Genomic DNA, 19,372 nt, shown 5'->3' on the forward strand with positions numbered 1-19,372 from the left:
TCAAATCCTAGGGCTCTATAAAATTTATTTTGATATAAAAATAAAGGATCTTGTCCTAATTTTCTCACAGTAGTTGGCTAGTCCATCATCATTCATTGAACTCTCTCTCCTGCAAGGGTTTAGCACAACAACTTATGGTAAACTGTGTTTCCATGTAGTAAGTCTTTACCTGGACTCAATCAGATTGTTTTAATTACTGTAGTTTCATGATATGTTTTAATATTTGGGGAAGCTGGTTCTCCCTCATTTCTTTTTTTTTTTTTTGCGGTACGCGGGCCTCTCACTGTTGTGGCCTCTCCCGTTGCGGAGCACAGGCTGCGGACGCGCAGGCTCAGCGGCCATGGCTCATGGGCCCAGCCGCTCCGCGGCATGTGGGATCTTCCCAGACCCGGGCATGAACCCGTGTCCCCTGCATCGGCAGGCGGACTCTCAACCACTGCACCACCAGGGAAGCCCACGAAATGTTTTTTAAAAAGGCACAATAAGCCAGTATGTAGAACAAAAGAACAGGCCAGGAGGCTGGAGCAAAAAAAACAAACCAGGATATCAGCACAATTTCAAGCTGGAAAGTAGAGCAGGAAAAGGCAGAACTCATTTTCAAGAAGTGGTAACACTGAAGTTGAAGCAGTCCCGATACAAGTGTGGAATTGGAGGCAGCTGGTATTTCTGAGGGCTAGGGTTGAAAGAAGGATGACTTGGAAATCTAACTCAGGAATGGTAAGACCCCTAGGACCCTTCCCCCACCTCACTGAAAGTTTAAAAAAAAAAAGTTGTAAGGATGAGGGATGAGGATGGTGGTGTACCAGGAAGGGAAGTTGGAATTGGGATGGAGGTAGTAATAGAGAGATAAATCTTCTCCATGGTAGGAAGCCAAAAAAATACTATTTTTTTTAAAATTAAGAAATAGAATATTCATGCTTTGAAGGAGATAAATGACAGATGAAACCACACACAAAAATTGAACATGATTGTGTGGGTGAGGGAGAGGACTGAAGCGTCTTTTATTTTAATATAAGCCTAGTATAAGTAGTACTGTTGCTTGGTAGACTTTTAAACTATGTTCATATAGCGACAAAAATTAAAATGAAAGACTTTATGCCATTGTAGAGAATGGGTCTCTAGCACAAGGCTTGGCATCGAGGTATTTAATAAGTACTTGTGAAGTGGCTGAATGAATATTATTCAGTTATTTAGAAGAGTCTCCAATTTTACCCGTGTCATTGGTGCTAGGTAGAAATTAGAATTAAATAATGTGCTTTAGGGATTAATGAGTAGCATATTTGGATTATCACAGTATAAGAAACCAGTCTTTTTATTCTGGAGACTATAGAATGTTGGAAGGCCTTTGAGTATAGTTAAAAGAACAAAATGTCAATCTGAACTTTGAATATATTTTATACTTTTCATCATGGAAGTATGGGGGTTAAAAAAATACATGTGTTCGTATGTGTTTATCAAGAGGTGACAATATTTTCTCTCTCAGAAAACCTCTTTGACTTAGGCACTAACTTATGACGTGGGCCTGATAACTTCCCTCTGCCTTTTTCTGTCTTTGACATGAGGTTATAACTTGATCTGCCTCAAGATGTATGCAGTTGAGTATTGAGATTCTCTGGCACCTAGTTCTTTGGTTTAATACTGTAAACACAGTAACTGAGTGTGGAAGTTGTTGCCTCTTCCAAGAATATAATCAGAATGTCAGAAACTAGAGATTTAGTTTTAGTAACATGATCTCCTATTTGAAGCAAAGTATCCTCTCCAGGGAGTCCAAAGTTCTGCTAGTATATGAAGTAACCAGTCAATGATAGGTGAGTATTATTCTCCAGAATGGAAAGTGTTTTTGGAATTGCTCTACAGAATCAAGTCCAATATATATTTGTAAGTAGCCATGAATTTGTTGGGAAAAAGAAGCTTTTTTTAGAGAAATTACCAAGAAATAGTATTGTGTAACATTCGTTAAGGAACTAATTTGTTTTTTCTTTGTAAGACAGAGGTGAGCTTGGCTCACATTGTGTTTTCCTCTGTGTTACATTGTACTGAATGGTCTAATATCTTGAACATGCACATTGGCTTTTTAATCTCACAATTTTACACTCACAGAGTTATTATTTGACTAAGGCACAATTATTTTTGCTACCTGGTTATGTAAGAAAATAATTTTACATGGAAATGGTACTCAAGTAAAAGTTTCAAAAATGAAATATTGTACCAGCTAAGGTCAAATACTTAATTGATTTGGGTGTCTTCTGTACAACCATGTTAATTGAAAACCATATTTTAAAATTTCATTGTTCCTAGAGTGAATTACTGGAATTTAAACGAGAGCAAGAGGAGGAAGAAAGAGCCAAAATCCAGCAGGCTGAACACAGGAGGTATAAATGGCAATAAAATGAGCATCCTTGGTTAAAACACTACCTATAAAGTTTTTTCAATGTTTTGGGGAAACACTTAAGTAATATTGAATACAGTTTTGGAATCTATATTACCTTTGAATCTTTATATTATTGGGGTGTGGTATTTGTGAGGATGCCAGCTGCTTTGCGTGGACACACACACATACATGTACAATATCCAATTCTTCTGAACTGGTGGCATAAATTGACACTAGAAAGTGAAATCAGCTCTCAAGCTATATGTTTATTTAGGTCATACTTCATTTTCCCCCCATGGAACAAAGCATATTAATCCTTTGATATGATGCTTTACCATTTGTAGACTACTTTAGAATGATTGAACTAGTATAGATGGTAAGATACTCATACTTGAATATAAAAGCTCAGACAAGAACTACCATTAAAATTGTTTTATGTTGACTAACATATTAGGGAAAAAATCTTAAAATAGAACTAGTAAGTAATTTTTAATAGTGGAAATAGTCTCTATCTTATTTCTAATGTCAGGCAGTAAGAGTACCCAGAATATCATGTTGATGTTGGACCAGTGCTCGTAACTACCATAGATATCATTATTCTAGATTTTCCTAGGGAGCAGCTGGGTTATTTGAGTTTACTGCAGTGTGATTGTCTCAGGAGAAGAATTTAATGTAAAGGCTTTCATGACTTAAAGGAGCAAATTCTTTTGAAACTGACTGGCTTCACTTATGTGTTTAACCCTCCCACTATCACTAAGGTGTATTTTTAAATTGTGGTGGTTTCATTTTGTAAATGAGACTTTAAAAAGTGTTAATGGAAGCTCCCAGTTCTGCTGCAGCTGCCAACCGTGGATGTGTACTCATGTTATTTTGACTGGATTTTTCTGCTTCCATAGCCCAGTCAGAACAGTTTTAAAATATCAAATGTGAATTTATGTGTTCTTCTCTGGTTATAAGGAAACATAAAAACTCTGATACACTGGTTAGACTATTTTGTTGGGTAAAGGGGAACTGTTACTGCTACCTATTTTATAATAAAGTAGGTCATGAATTAGTTTAGTCTTTTACTTTTCTTTCTCTTTAAAAGTCTTCCTATTAAAAAACCTGATATTGTATTTCTATAACACTGGTTAGTAGTAGCCAGTTACTTCTCTGAATTTCTGAGAATTGGATTATAAAGCTTTAGGCATTTTAAAGATAGTGTTATGTCACATTAATAGGTCCCATTGCTAAGAAATTAATCTTCAATGGGCACCCAATAAAAATGCATTATTTGATTAGAGGTGGAAAAGATTACTTTTTTGTTACAGGAACCTTGACCCTTATTCTTTATTTCCTTATTGCTGAACACCTAAATATTGGTGGCACTATTTATTTCCTACATCTCCTATTCTTTCTATTGATTCTAGTTAAATGTAGATCCAAATTTAATCCAATAGGAAATCTCTCTGGATAATAAACTCAGTAATCAGTTTTGAAGCAACTGATCAAGTCTTTAAACATATTTTATGCTCTCTATCAGCTTTTGATAAAACTTATGTTTGTATTGTCCTTTGGAGTTTATAGTGAGCTTTTCTATGTTATATGAAAATACTCGTTCAGTTGTCTCTTAATGAATAAAATAGCTGTGTCCATTCCTGCTGAGGGCAACAATACAGACTATGTAGTTTGAGCATATGGGACAAAAGTTAGGTTTTCTCCAGGGACATAATTTTATTGGAGACAAAAAGACAATGTGTTTCCTACTGTTTGGAAGTTCACATAGCAGAAAGCGCAGCCCTGAGTTTTATAACAGAAAGCTTGTAGATTCCTAATAAGCTTTACAATGAATCCCATAATGATTGAACCTGATTGCACCTGAACCTGACCCAGTGTAACTTTTTGAGTAAGAGAAGAAAGTTGAAGCTCCAGTGGGAAAAGACAGAGCACTGTGGTCAAGGACTTGAAAGGATCTGGGCCACAAGCTGGAAATTGGAATGAACTGAACTGATTTATTGAAACTTGGACCATCCTTGAACAATAGTTTTTATCCTTAGAAGAAAATTCAGAGCACTAGCTTGACAGCAATGAAATGTATGTATTTTGTAACACTAGTAAACAAAAATATAAACTGGTACTTTTTTCCCCTATTTGAATTTGTTACTGAGTCCAGGCTCGTACTTCTCGTCCCATGACAGGCCAATAAATCAGAGACGAGGTGCTGGGGCAAGGAATAGCGACTTTATTCGGAAACCGGCAAACTGAGAAGATGGTGGACTCGTGTCCCAGAGAACCATCTTGCCTGAGTTAGAATTCAGGCTTCTTTTATACTAAAAAGGGAGGGAGTAAAGTCAAACATTTCCTGGTTCCCATCAGCCTCCAGAGGGGATGTGTTAATTTCTTCCTCCCTGCAGTCATTCACAGGTGGGCCTGGTCAGGATGCTTTCTGTGAGCTAAACAGGTATTTTACCTCATTATCTGAGAGGAAGGGTTCTCAAAAATGGGCCATTCTGTATAATTTAAGCTTATTGGCAACATCCCTTTAGTGATTAACTTGTAGTAGAATACAAAAGATTCTTCCCTATTACAAATTCTTGATAGAAATTGAAAAAGGTAATCTGTTTACCACCCATGATCTCTAGTTGACCCACTCTGCTGTCCTCTTAGTAACATGCTTAAAAGTGAATCACATCACCTTGTGTGCATCACAAGTTATCCATCTTCAAAGTGTTTGAGTGAATTGAGTGCAGTGGACAGTGAACTACATTCACTACCATGGGAAATTTCACAATGCAGCTGCAGTCACAGAAGCAGGCCGAGGTGGGGACCATGCACCTGGACAATTCATTCATTCACCTCTTACATATCAGGGCACACTCTGTGAAGCCTTTGTTCTAGGCACTGGGAATAGGCGTAAACAAGGCAGAGAAGGTCCCTGACTGCATGGAATTTACAATCTGGAGGAAAGAAACAGAAGTCAACAATTTAACGGCGAGATTATTTCAGACAGTGATACACACCAGGAGGACCACGTCACAGAGCGATGTTAAGAGAGAGATTAGAGACGATAGTTCCTCAATGAAGAGGTGACATCCAAAAACAACAGCTGGTCACATAGAGATGGGGGGGCGCAAATCATACAATGGAATGCCCCCTCTTATCAAGCATAGGAACAAAAGCAAAGGCCTTAAGTCAGGAATGAGCTTGGTCTTTCTGAGTCCCAAATGATTTGATTATAGATGGTGAGGAAGAGAATAATACAACATGAGGTAAGAAAGGTAGGCAGGAAATAGAAGATTCTGTAAGCCAATGATTTTATTCTAAGACTAATAGGAGTCATGGGAGGGTTTTAAACAAAATTCCGGAAGGCATGATCCCTTTTATAATTTAGTAGGGTGGTTGTATGGAGAAAAGATTGCAGAGGGCAGGAGTGGAGGCAGAAGCAAGATGAGAGACGACAGGGATTTGTACTAGAATGGTTGTCATCAAAAGAAATGGGTGATTTAGGATGTGTCTAGTGGGTGAAGCCAACAAGAATTCTAGTGGATTGGATGTGGGGTGGGATGGGGGATACTGAGGGAAAGCCCATCTTTGTTACTGACAAAAAGACTGGATAAAAACAGCCCCAGGCGTATGGACCATCCAGCATACCATTGGTTGTGTAGTTTTAGGGGGATCAAGGTCAGTTCTGTCTTCCTTAATATTCAAGTCTCCAGCTCAAGTATCTTATTTCGACCTGCATGCTGAGAGGTCTAGAAAAGGTGACTTAAACATTCAGTTCTGCAGTGAACCAGGCTGACCAGAATATGGCACCTGGGTAGATTTTATGGTGAGAGATTAAAAAAAGCCTTCTGATAACTAAGATGTGACCACTGCCAGACGCGGCTTGGAGTTGAGGAGAAAACAGCAACCCCATAAGCCAGAGACTAACCTGGGTCAACATGCAGTTGGCATTTTAGCTGGCACACTGAGCAAGACCGCTAGGCAAACCCCCAGGCTCTGACTTTGCCACTCAGCAGTCATTATCCTCAAAGTTCCCAAATCTCCCACAGTCGCAGACTTACAGCCACCCACCATGACCACATTCGCTAAACTTCATGACTAAAAAGGAGGCTAACTTGACTGGGTCCTGCCTAGCCTCCCTTCCACAAGCATGGATTGAGTGGTTGCTGTGTTCCAGGCACTCTGTTTCTGCTGAGAAGCCTATGGTCTTCATGACACTGTTCCTCAATAACCCGTTCACATCATAGGGTACCTGTTACAATGCTATTTCTCCAGCCACCATGTCCCTGACTCTACTCAGCCATACATGGGCAACTCAGAGCATGGTGTGGCCTTTTTCTTTTTTAACTTCAAAAAGTGTAAGATATAACACACAGAAAGTCCATGAAATGAATATTTAGGATGATTAATTATAAAATGGACATCCAGGTAACCAGCTCCAGTAATAGAATGCAACCATCATCCTATAGGTAGCCTTATCCTGACCTTTATGATAATCACTTCCTGCCTTTCTTTATCGTTTTACCTCCTATATGTTAAACTTAATTTCTGAAATTGGTTGCTGCAAGTATGACCGAACATCAGGGAAAAATGTACCCCTCCCTTCTTTTGAAAGCTTGGGTTCCCTTCTTCTGATATTTCCCTTTTCCCACACTCTCTTCCTATTTTCCTTCTACTTTTCACTAATGGGATTTACCTTAGCAAGACTGGCAATGGGGTACAGGATATATGGGAGGGACATCTGTCTTGTAAAAACAACACCACAGAGCTATGTTTGGTTTCTCTTTATGTTTTAGCTCTTGCTGAAGCTTCCATCTTTCCTCAGCTTCTGGGGTTCACTCCTGGCATGGCCCTGAGGGGTGTGGTTGCTTGGGTGACCAAGGCTCTTGTGGAACTGGTAGAGGTGGGTAAGTGAAACTCTGAAGTTAAGAATTTATGCCCCTTTTGGTCTGAGCCAAGACTGGCACCGGCTCCACCAAAGGACTGTTCACAGCGTGTCATATGGTTAATGTGAAAAGGAGTGTCTGTAGATTTCTTCTGAGCTGAATGGGGGCAGCAGTCCCCACAGTCAGTTCAGACAGCACATTAGGTTCTCAGAAATCTCTCAGCCCTGCAGCAAGCTTTCCACTTACACACATTTTTCATTGTTTTAAAGGGTAAATAATGCTTTTCTGGACCGACTCCAAGGTGAAAGTCAACCAGGTGGCCTCCAGCACTTTGGAGGCTATTGGAATATGAATAGTGGTAACAGCTGGGTGAGTTTTATTTTTATTTTTTCTAAAAAAAATCTTTCAAAGTTGAAGAATAAAAACAATGAGAGTTTTAAAAATATGTTGTGGCCTTCTTCCCAGATACTATTTTTTTTTTTGGCGTGCTATTCAGCTGTGTGATGGGCAGTCAGCCAGGGTGATTACTGTAAATTCCACAATAGCTTCTGAGAGATGGAGAAGGTCCTGATTTCAGCTCCAGTCAATGCCAATCACAATAAAAAATGACACCTGCCCTTTGTTTGCTGTGTGATTGCCTGGACTGCAAGGCTTTTTAAAAAATCACCCTTTGCCCAGACCTAAAACAAAAACAAATGAACATTTTTTTTCAGGAAGATTTTCAGTGACATATGGTTATAAAAATAGTAAGCATTCTCTTGTAATATATTCTTTCAGTGAAACTAGCACGTCAAAGACACCAGCATTTAATTTTTCACTACAAAATGATTTTTAGAAACCCCTACAGCAAAATGCACTTTTTGAAAATGAAATGTTCTTACAGATTTCCGTGAAGAAAACCTTGCAACTGTGTTGTAATATGTGTGTAATGTGTTTTGTGTGCACAATATATTATTGAAACAGCACCAAAGCTTTGGAATGTATGGGATTGTGGGGTTTGCAATGTGTACAGAATCAAAACTAACTACAGTGGGTTTTACAATTTAATTGAAGCCCAAGTGTATATGTACCTACTCAAAAAAACCAGAATGGATAGAAACCTTTAAACTGGTAAAATACAACAAAGTAATCAAATGCTTGCTGACCTGGAAACTCTAGAGGAGATCACCCCTTAACAAATACTTGATGGACAAAAGATCATTTTTGAGAAGACAATCTGTTAGAAATCTTATATGCATGTTTCCTTGGAATGCATCTAGTGGTTAAAATTTATGGATAGATTTCAAAAATGTATCTATATATTGAAGATAATTAAGTGTAGACAAATTTGTAGAGAATGCACAGTGGATGTGTCTATTTATAAGGTATGCTCATGTGTATCACTATGGCATTCAGAATAGGGACAATGTACAAGAGAGAAAAAAGAATCAAAACACAGTATCTTTGCATCTTGTGTGAAACTGACATATTACTGACTTATAAGAATACACGAGTAAGAGTCATGTGGAAAATAGGGCATTGTGAATTTAAGACTATCCAAGTTTATAGAATTTATAAGTTGTGAAATGTGATTGAAACTCAGATTTTGGACAGGACTTGGAAACTTGCTGTACATTTTCTCCTCTACTTAATAATTCCTCCACCACCACCACCACCAATTTAGAAGGTACATATACATAGAAAAATACCTGGGATTGAAGGGAAGATGATGGGAGAGAGTAAATGAAGACTGCATGGGCTGCTGTTAGGAGAATGAGGATATGGGAGTCTGGCTCACCACTGACTATTGGTAGGTCTTAGGCAAGTGAGCTGTGAATCTCCACGTAGGTTCCTCACAGATAAAAAGAGAGGAACGTTGCTTTCTCACGATGTGATGTGAGTGAGGATGATTGAAGATTCCTTAGTAAGATAGGCATATCCAAGTCCAAAGTGTATACTGGCTTCTCCCTTGCGTGAAAGAAGCAGTGACACAAAGGTAAGAACTTGCTCAGTCTCCCATCTCCACCTCACTTACCTACACACATCTCTTCCTCTATGTCTGCTTTTCCTTATGGACCAGATTCTATCTCCTCCACCTACTGGGGAACTTTGTTCTAACAATGTTCTTCTCTCTCTCCTGAACTGTCAGCTGTCATCTTGACTAGAAAATTCCCATCAGCAGAAAACTTAAATAAATATACATTATATATTGAAGCCCCTTTCCCTCTTGCTACTGTCCTGTTTCTTTGTTCCCCTTTAGAGAAAAACTTTGGGGTATCTATCCTGTCTCCAATTTCTTTCCTCCCTTTTCTCTTAAACCCAGTCTAATCGGAATTTAGACCATATCTGTCTAACCACAGTGTTCTTCTCATGGCTCCTGACATTGTCTACATTACAAAATCAAATGGTTATTTCTCAATTTTCATCTTTTGACCGATCAGCATCATTTGTCATGGTGAATCACTGCCTCCTCTTTGAACCTCTTTTTTACTTGGCTTCTGGGACACTGTACTCTCCTGGGTTTCCACCTATTTCAGTGGCCACTCCTTTCTGTTCTCCTTTGCTGAATCCCCTGTATCTTTCTGTCCTCTTAACACTGGAGTGCCTCAGGGATCCACCTTGGACCATCTTCTTTACATTCATTTAATACCTTCATGGCCTCATTCATTCTCATGAAATTAAATACCAATATGCTCTGTACTCCCAAATTTCAATTTCCAGCCTAGACCTCTTCCTCTAGACTTGCAGATCCATTTGTCTACCCAACATCCCTACTTGCATGTCTAATAGACATTTCAACCTTAATATGTCTAAAACTTCACCTTTGATCCTCTTTACCCCAATGCTCTATCTGCACTTTTTCCTGTTTGCGTAACAGTACAACCCATCTCTCACATCCTCACAGCTGACCCATCATCAAATCTTCTTGACTCTTCCTTCAAAATAGATCCCAACCTCTATCACTGCTCATCTCAATTCTTGAAATAGTCTCCTCGATGGTTTCCTTGCTTCCACACTTACCCACCTAGAGTCTGTTCTCAATATGAGACTGAAAAATAAGTCAGACCCTGTCACTCCTCTGCTCAAAGCCCTCCAATGGCTCTGATAACTCTCCAAATGTTTGGAGTAAAAGCCAAAGTCCTTAGAGTAAAAGCCAAAGGATTTCTATTTACTAACCCTTACAGGGGCTCCATGATCTAGACCCCACTCTACTCCTCTGGCACTCTCCTCCTACTGCCCTTCTTCCTCATTCCTCCCAGCCATGCCAGCTTTCTGGCTGTTCTTTGAAAACTTAAGAACTGGCTGCTCCCTCTGTACTCTTCTCCAAAGTGTCCAAATGATTTGTTCTCTTTCAAGTATTTTCTTGAGTTCCAAGAATTCCTTGGCCATTCATTTAATGCTGCCACCTGTGCCCTTACCCCAGGCTCTTGTCATTCTCTTTGCAGTCTCCATTTCTTTATTCAGTAGCACTCTGCAACTTCTAACCTAATTTTCTAACATCATTTTCTTAGATGTTTTGTTGACTAATTACTCTTATTCTCTCCCTGTGGTAATTTATGTTCCATCTTCCATCAGAGCAGGGCCCTTTGACTGTTTTGTTCACTGATATATCCCAAGCATAACACAGTGACTGGAACTTACCACAAGCACAGGGAAACATGTGGTTGTGGCTGAGGTCACCAAAATGACAGAGATTTAGAACCAAATGATGTGTAATAATAAAATGATTAGATACTGAATTTAAAATAACTATGTATAAAACATTTGATGGAATAAATATTGGATTTGAAATGATGAGCAAAAACAAGAGATACAGACAACCAGGAAGATTTCAAAGAGAGCAAAACAGAACTTCTAGGAATGAAAAAATACAATCTTTGAAATTAAAGCACCCAATGAATTTATAACAAAAAGAATACAAATTAAGAATTAAACCAAAATATCATTTTTCATCTATTATTTGGCAAAGCACAAGAGACTGACAACATACTCTGTTGGCAAGATGGGGGAAACAGTCTCTTTCACACTTTGGCGGTGGGAATTCAAAATGATTTAAACCATATCTAGATTAGTTACTGTCTTCCCATAAAATAAAAACCAGGCCTACACATATCACAGAAAAGTTTTACTAAATGTTCAAGAAACAGATTATTCCAAATGTCTAGAATGTTTTCCAAATAAATGAAAAGGAGGGAGTATTCTTCCAAAGGATTAAGCAGGTGAATGTAACTATGAATCAAAATCAAAGACTATATAGAAAATAAATTATAGCCAGTCTCACTCATAAACATAGATTAAAAAAATTACAACAAAATTTTAAGATTCAATAATGAATTTCTTAAAAAAAGCATAGTATATCCTTATCAAATTATATTCATCCCAGAAATACAAACTTGGCTTATCACAAATAAACAAAAAAAACCCCAAAAATCTCCAAGATAATTTACCTCATAAATTATAGGAGAAACACCATATGATCATCTCAATAGATACAGAGAAAGCACTTGATAAGTTTCAATACTCATTTGCAGTAAAAACTTCTAGCAAACTAGGAATAGAAAAGAAATTTCTTTAGCTAATACAGGGATCAAAGTTCTATAATAAAAACACATCAAAAGCTTTTCTTTTGAATCAGATATAAGCATTGAAAAGGAAAACATTTATAAATTACAGATGATACAATTATCTACTGAGAAAATCCAAAAGAATTTATATTAAAATTATTAGAATAAACAAGGGCCTAGCCATGTTGGTAGATAGAGGATCAATATATAAGAACTAAGTTTGTCTCTACGCGTAGAGAATCAACAAAAAAACCTAATAAAAAGGTAAAACCAAAGATGTATATTACCTTTAAAATACATCTACAATTTTATAGAAAGACATTAAGGAATAAATAAATGGTGTTTTACCTTGTTAATGGATATGAATGAGCTCTCAAATAATCCGTTGATTTAGTTAAATTCTAATCAGAGCAAAGAACCAAGGATAGCCAATTCACTCCTAAAAATATAGAAGTACATATGGGACTTAATAAAATATTTAATATGGTATAGAATTGGCACATGCAGACCCAACTATTTCTAGAATTTTGTTGTATGACAAAAGGTAGAGCCCATCATAAGGGGAAAATGGACTCTCTTCAACAAATGCTGTTGGGACAATTGAGTACCCACATGAAATCATTAAAAAAATCAATTCCAGGTAGAGTAAAGCTTATAAATAGAAAGGAAGACTTTTTAAATTCTAGAAGAAAATAGACTATTTATAAAATTGAGCTAGGGAGGATTTCATAAGACCCAAGGTATAAACTAAAAAGAAATGATAAATATACATTAAAATAAAACATCTGTTCATCAAAGGACACCATACAAAAATAAGAAAAGTTATAAACTAAACTTTTAGTGTGGATATGTTTTATAAATAACAAGTGGACAAGAGGTTAGTATACAGAATATATTTAGAATGTGGCATTTGTTTAGAAGTTGGTAGATGACAATTAAGCTCCTACAAGGAATCAGAGAGGAGAGCTCACAGATGGGGCTTGGAGGATATGCTGGAATCAGTAAAAAGCCAAAGACAGAGAAAGAATGGAGGAAGGCAGAAAATATGATAAAACTATGATGAAAGCCAAAGAAAAACTTGTTTCTTGAAACAGCATATGGACACTTAAGTAGTAGGCCTTTGATCAGCATATTTTGGGTAGAAAAATTAGACCGATCTTTATTTTTAAAGCTTTTTCTAATTTAAATCACATTCTTCTCAGGTTACTTAATACATATTTGTTATTTGATTATTTATAATTTTTATTTTTTAAAAATTTTATTGGAGTATAGTTGATTTACAACGTTGTGTTAGTTTCAGGTGTACGGCAAAATGATTCAGTTATACTCATACATGTATTCATTCTTATTCAGATTCTTTTCTCATATAGATTATCACAGAATATTGAGTAGAGTTCCCTGTGTTATACAGTAGGTCCTTGTTGGTTATCTATCTTATATATAATAGTGTGTGTTAATCCCATGCTCCTGATTCATCCCTTTCCCTCCCTCTGGTAACCATAAATTTGTTTTAGGTATCTGTAAGTCGGCTTCTGTCTTGTAAGTAAGTTCATTTGTATCATTTTTAAAAAATTAGATTCCATATATGAGTGATATCATATGATATTTGTCTTTGTCTGACTTACTTCACTTAGCATGATAATCTCTAGGTCCATCCATGTTGCTGCAAATGGCATTATTTCATTCTTTTTTATGACTGAGTAATATTCCATTATATATATGTACCACATCTTCTTTATCCATTTCTCTGTCGATGGACATTTATGTTGCTTCCATGTCTTGGCTATTGTAAATAGTGCTGCAGTGAACACTGGGGTGCATGAATCTTTTCAAATTATAGTTTTCTCCGGATATATGCCCAGGAGTGGGATTGCTGGATCATATGTAATTCTATTTTTAGTTTTTTAAAGATGCTCTATACTGTTCTCCATAGTACCATATTCTTTGATAATTTAAAATTGCTTTTATATTAAAAATTTTTTTTGGGTCTTCTAGAGTCCTTTATTACTTTTCATGATGCATCTAGGGTAGGATGTTTAAAGAATCACTTCAAACGATCCCTTCTCTGATACCAGTAGGTGAGACCCTTTGAGATGCTGTGGCAACACTGAATCCAGTGTCTTCAAAGGCAGTTAAGCATTTGCCATGACCCATGAGGCAACCTGAAATTTTAGTTTCCCAGAATGTTAGAGCACCAATAGTCTGAATCCCAGGTGTACCTTGGCCTAGCAGTCTGGGAGGCCTAATGGAGATGTCATGACTATTTGCACATAGTGGGGGAAGGGGACTCATTTAAGTCTATCTCCTTTCCTCAACGTCCCCTTAGAAGTCACCTTCCTGCTGTATAATACAGTGCACCTCTACTCCATACAGTTCCATTTAAATTGCTCTGCTCCATACTATATTTGCCCTGTCCTTGCTGTAACTATGGAGGCGGGTGACAATATTTGTGAACACTATTAGTTGTGACCCGTGTTAGCCTATCTCAGAACACAGCTGATGAGCTGTCGTTCAATAAGCCATTACATTGTTGACAGAGACCATTTTGTGACTCAAAATGGAACTTGAAAATTAAATCACTTCACTGGGACTTGAAATCATTAAAAAAATAGTCAGGTAGAGTGTTTTTTTGGAGGAACTTCATTTTGGATTTACAAAGGCTTTGAATTTTGTTGCTGGTACTAATTTTTGTTTTCTTTTTCTTCCAGGATATATGAGAAATATTTTGCTTACAACTGGCCTTTGTCAACTGACCTTGAAAAACCACACGAGATGCTTTTCCTTCTTGCAGTTTTGTTCAGCCTGTTTTTACCTTGCCTTCAACTGCCCACCCACTCAGCTGAGCAGCTGGGGATGACTGGTTTCTCCCTGTCATTATTTATGCATGTTTGTAGGAGCTGATTACTGAACTCATATTTAATCTCTACTGCCAGTGAAATGCTGCATTATTTTTCTAATTGGTTTCACCTCATATTGGAAGTATAATTATAGACGTGTTAGTAAGATAGAAAAGGAGGGAATCATTTGATGCTTTCAGGTTAGTGAGAGCTGTGGGTGCTGCATGCCTGTCTCTCTAAACAGCTAATTCTTATCTAATTCTCAGATCAGGTTTGGGGAAGCTTTGGCACCTTTAGATTTGAATCCCTGCTTTCTTAATTCAGGGCACAAATGTGAGCAAAAGAAAAAAATAAATCTTTTATATGCTTTTAAACAAATTTATAAATAAAATTTGAACTGCTTCTGTGTAAATGGCTTTTGGTTTTTAATGAAAAGCTCTTGAGGGGTCTCATTTTTATATTCTCCTCTACAGTCCATAGAGATCAAATGTAGTACTATTATCACTATTGGATTTGGCTTTGGTCTTGACTGACTTACTAATGCTGTTCTTCTGGTTTCTCAGAGTGGGATAGTTCATTTCCTGAAAGGCCATGAAAAAAATCGGCTAGACACAGATACCACGTGTGGTTTGTGGGTATTTTGGAAACTTGTCTTTGCTCATGCAACCTATTTCCTATTACTAATTCAGTAGGTTTTCCTGTTCTACTTTTATGACCTTGAACCAGTTTATAGACACTAGTGTGAGAATATTGGTTTTCCACACTGCATGGTCTGGCCACCCCCATCCCCCCACGTTATGTAGGCGAAGCACTGTAGCATTGCATTTAATCTTAGAAGGAAGGTTGGAAGAGTAGATAATTTTTGCAGCTGGACACGAGTAGACAACACTTTGCAGCATTTAAGAGATCTTCTGTGTTACCAACTGCTCTGTTGTAAGTAACTTTCTAAACGTATATTTAGGGCAACACTGGGATTTCAGGTCCTTGGGCCGAGATTGAGGGAGCTCACAGAAGTGGGGTGAGGGTGTGGTACAGAAAGAGCTGCACTGGGTGGTGGTGATGGTGGTGGTGGCTGACAGCAGATGGTGCTCAGCTCGTTTCTTTGGAGTAAATAATGCAGACACTCTTGGTTTCCCTCTCTTCTGCCAGCTGAACCTACGTTAGTGCTGTTGACAGTAATATAAAATGTTTGGTCCATCTAAATCTTTGTCACTGCCTAATATGGGGAAAATGAAATCCCTCAGCCTGGGTTGGAAACACCGCCAAACTGATTGTAGGTGTGTGGATGTCACAGGCATTTTACTGCTGTGGCATGCAGCCATTTCAGTCCTACACCTGCCAGCCTGGCTACCTCACAGTCCATGGCCATGTTCTGGTTTTTGTGTCTACGCTTGGCCTTCCTCACTTGCCGCTATTTTCCAGTGTGTAACCTGGAGTCAATATAGGGGAAAGAGATGCTTTCTTACTTTGGGGAATCTTAGGAAAGTTGGTGTCCATTTCCTTTCTACTGCCTGCCATATCCTGCATTCCCAAAGATTTTGTTCAGGTGTCTGGTCTCATAAAAAAAATCATTGTGCGGGTATGGAAAATTGTGACTTTATGGCCCAAATTATCTCGACTACATATGGGATGGTAAACATCTTCCTTGAACAATTCTCTGTGTAGGTAGAAGTAACCAGAAATGAAGCAAGAGTTGCTGTGTAAGGGAGCCTACCATTTTGCTTTTCATATTTAATCTGCTCTTGATTGGAATACAGTTTGACTTTTGGGTAACCCTGGATAGGAATCCCAAAGTTCCAATCACCTTTTCTATGCTTTTAAAGTACATTTTCTGAAAAAGAGAATAAAAACGAGACAAACTGTTACAAAAGTAGTAAGTTTTTGTTACAGACACTTGAGACATACAGATGAGTAATAAAAAGGAAAAAAATTGGTGATTGTTTTTTTTCAGGTTTTATTTGTTGATCTTCACACCTTAGTATTTTGGTATGCATCCTTCCAGATATTTTTATCTGTATGTGTATCAAAATCCCTGCAATAAAATCCTTACAGATACTTGTCTAATGATTGGATGAGGACAAATACCTTGAATTAGAACTTTTTTTTTTTTTTTTTTCCGGTACGCGGGCCTCTCACTGTTGTGGCCTCTCCCATTGCGGAGCACAGGCTCCGGACGCACAGGCTCAGCGGCCATGGCTCATGGGCCCAGCCACTCCGCGGCATGTGGGATCCTCCCGGACCGGGGCACGAACCCGTGTCCCCTGCATCGGCAGGTGGACTCTCAACCACTGCACCACCAGGGAAGCCCAGAACTGGTGGTTTTAAGGAAATCCACATTTAATATATGTAGTTAAATTACTTTCCCAAAAGTTGACATCAGTATTTACTGCCACCAGAAGTATGCTCTATACCCTCCCTCATCCTGCTACTATTTTTTAAAAATCTTCGCTTATAGACATAGAGAATGGACTTGAGGACACGGGGAGGGGGAAGGTTAAGCTGGGATGAAGTGAGAGAGTGGCATGGACTTATATATACTACCAAATGTAAAATAGATAGCTAGTGGGAAGCAGCTGCATAGCACAGGGAGATCAGCTAAGTGCTTTGTGACCACCTAGAGGGGTGGGATGGGGGGGTGGGATAGGGAGGGTGGGAGGGAGACACAAGAGGGAGGAGATATATATACATATGTATATATATAGCTGATTCACTTTGTTATACAGCAGAAACTAACACACCATTGTAAAGCAATTATACTCCAATAAAGATGTAAAAAAAAAAATCTTCCCTTATATGTTGAGTGAAAAATGTCATTTGGAGAGCTTAATCCCTCTTTTCTTTTTCCTTAGGCCTACTTGTCATTTTTTATCTTCTTTTGTGTGCGTGCATGCGTGCATGTGTGTGTGTGTGTATAGTTGATTTGTAAAAGATTTCTCTGTTGAGATATTACGTTGTAAATATTCTAATTTTTATAAATCTTTTTATTTAGTATTTAATTTAGTATTGGGTTTTAAATATTTGTGTATGGGGATGTATCATTCTTTTTCCTTTGTGGTTTCTTCTTGGTGTTATGTTGATAGATTTTAAAATGTGCAGCAAGGCAGCAACCCACCCGATGAGAAAATTAAGGACTTCTCCTGGGTGTAGTTATGGGTGATATGGGGCAGAAGATCTTACTCCGTTCATAGCATAGACCTGAGCTCACAGGTTTGTTTTATGTATTTTTACACTGAAGAAATATTTCCTGTGGTCCCTAAACACTTTGTTTAGGTTGAAAAAAATTAGATTCCTTCCATAGATTGATTTTGTTAAACATTTTAAAAATTCTCTAAGCTGATTTTTAACTTGAAGATTTGTCTTTTAGAAAGTATCTTTAGGAAGTTACATTATAGTTATAGTAAACATAGAAATATTTCCTTCCAGAATAAAGCACTTGGCATTTATAAAAATGAAAACTTCAAGTTAAAATTCAAAGTTTTGATAACTCTAGCTAAAAATTTTTAATTGATTTTAGGAAACATAAATCATAGAGACAGTGCCTGCAGGCTGAATTTTAACTTCCAGAATATGAAACAGATGGGCTGCGATTAGCTGGACCTTCTCCTGTGAAAGGGCGTGTTTGGAGCTGTGCCTGCCAGAGGAGGAAACAGACATTGTGTTTGAACTATTAATAGGTAGAAGAAAATAGTAAGAAGGCTGTGGGCTTTTTGTTTTTAATTCTATGAACCAATGTACATAGTAGGTAGCTCTGGGCCAATGTCCATGAAATAAGATTGGAGTGATGAATAATATACTTACGTGAGGAAGAAAAATATGCCTTTCAAGTTACTGTAAGGATTACAGAGAGAATTAGTACACGTTAGGAATTTCAGGTAGAGGCTCTGTGTTGCACCCCTTTTCTTTTTGAATAGTCCATTGTTTAACAGTGGCATTTAAAAAGGATCATAGAAAGAGGATTTTCTTTTTTCCCCACAGAATCATATGCTCCAAACGGAGGGTTTTTAAGGCATATAAAGGCAAATGGCAGAAAAATTTTATTACATGTTATTGTGCCATCTGCTGGGGCAGAGGATACAGGGAGACCTGCACTGTAACACTCACTTCCCCTAGTAAGCTGATTATTATAATCCCTTTGCCCTACCACTCAGAGCTTCATACCCATGCTCCAGCCTCCCTTACTTCCCCAAAGAGCACTGCTACAGCTGAGCTGGAGGAATTGTTCACTCAGTCATCAGAGGGTAGACATCTCATTCTCCACAAAATGTTACGTGAGTGATCAACCCTGGACTATGAACTGGTTAGAAATTTTAATTTTTGTATTTTAGAAACCAGAATTGTACCAAAATGGAGCAGAAAGTGTGCTTTAGTAATGAGACAGCAGAAACAGATGAGAGAGAAATATCTGAAATTGCACATTGTGAATTATTTAAATACAATATTTATAGTCTTTTTTTTTAAGATTTTTTTTTTGATGTGGACCAGTTTTAAAGTCTTCATTGAATTTGTTACAATACTGCTTCTGTTTTATGTTTTGGTTTTTTGGCCGCGAGGCATGTGGGATCTTAGCTCCCCGACCAGGGATCGAACCTGCAACCCCTGCACTGGAAGGCGGAGTCTTAACCACTGGACCGCCAGGGAAGTCCCTCTAGTCTGTTTTGAATATGGCACCATGGAGACACAAAGATAAATGGTACTGTTCCTGTCCTGAGGGAATGGAGTGGTCAGGATAGACAAGGTTATGCGACCGTAGTC

General features: G+C 37.9%; 1 protein-coding gene and 1 long non-coding RNA gene across 3 annotated transcripts in view; one reads left to right on the top strand and one right to left on the bottom strand.

Moving 5' to 3' along the window:
- EPSTI1 (epithelial stromal interaction 1) overlaps positions 1-15,032 on the top strand; it is a 103,645-nt gene extending 88,613 nt beyond the window's left edge. For both annotated transcript variants that reach the window (XM_019936496.3, XM_019936497.3), the window contains 3 exons: positions 2,299-2,372; positions 7,509-7,608; positions 14,492-15,032. In XM_019936496.3, the coding sequence (XP_019792055.1) occupies positions 2,299-2,372; positions 7,509-7,608; positions 14,492-14,500 (183 nt within the window). In that variant the 3' untranslated portion in view covers positions 14,501-15,032. The remainder of the gene's footprint in view (positions 1-2,298; positions 2,373-7,508; positions 7,609-14,491) is intronic.
- Positions 7,606-9,151, bottom strand: LOC141277045 (uncharacterized). Its single transcript, XR_012327691.1, has 2 exons — positions 8,928-9,151; positions 7,606-7,919 (listed from the first exon to the last, which is right to left on the bottom strand). It is a non-coding gene; the product is annotated as an uncharacterized lncRNA (long non-coding RNA).
- Positions 15,033-19,372: the final 4,340 nt, after the last annotated feature.

Source organism: Tursiops truncatus, chromosome 18 (assembly GCF_011762595.2).
Source record: "Tursiops truncatus isolate mTurTru1 chromosome 18, mTurTru1.mat.Y, whole genome shotgun sequence".
In the NCBI taxonomy this organism is placed as follows: domain Eukaryota; kingdom Metazoa; phylum Chordata; class Mammalia; order Artiodactyla; family Delphinidae; genus Tursiops; species Tursiops truncatus.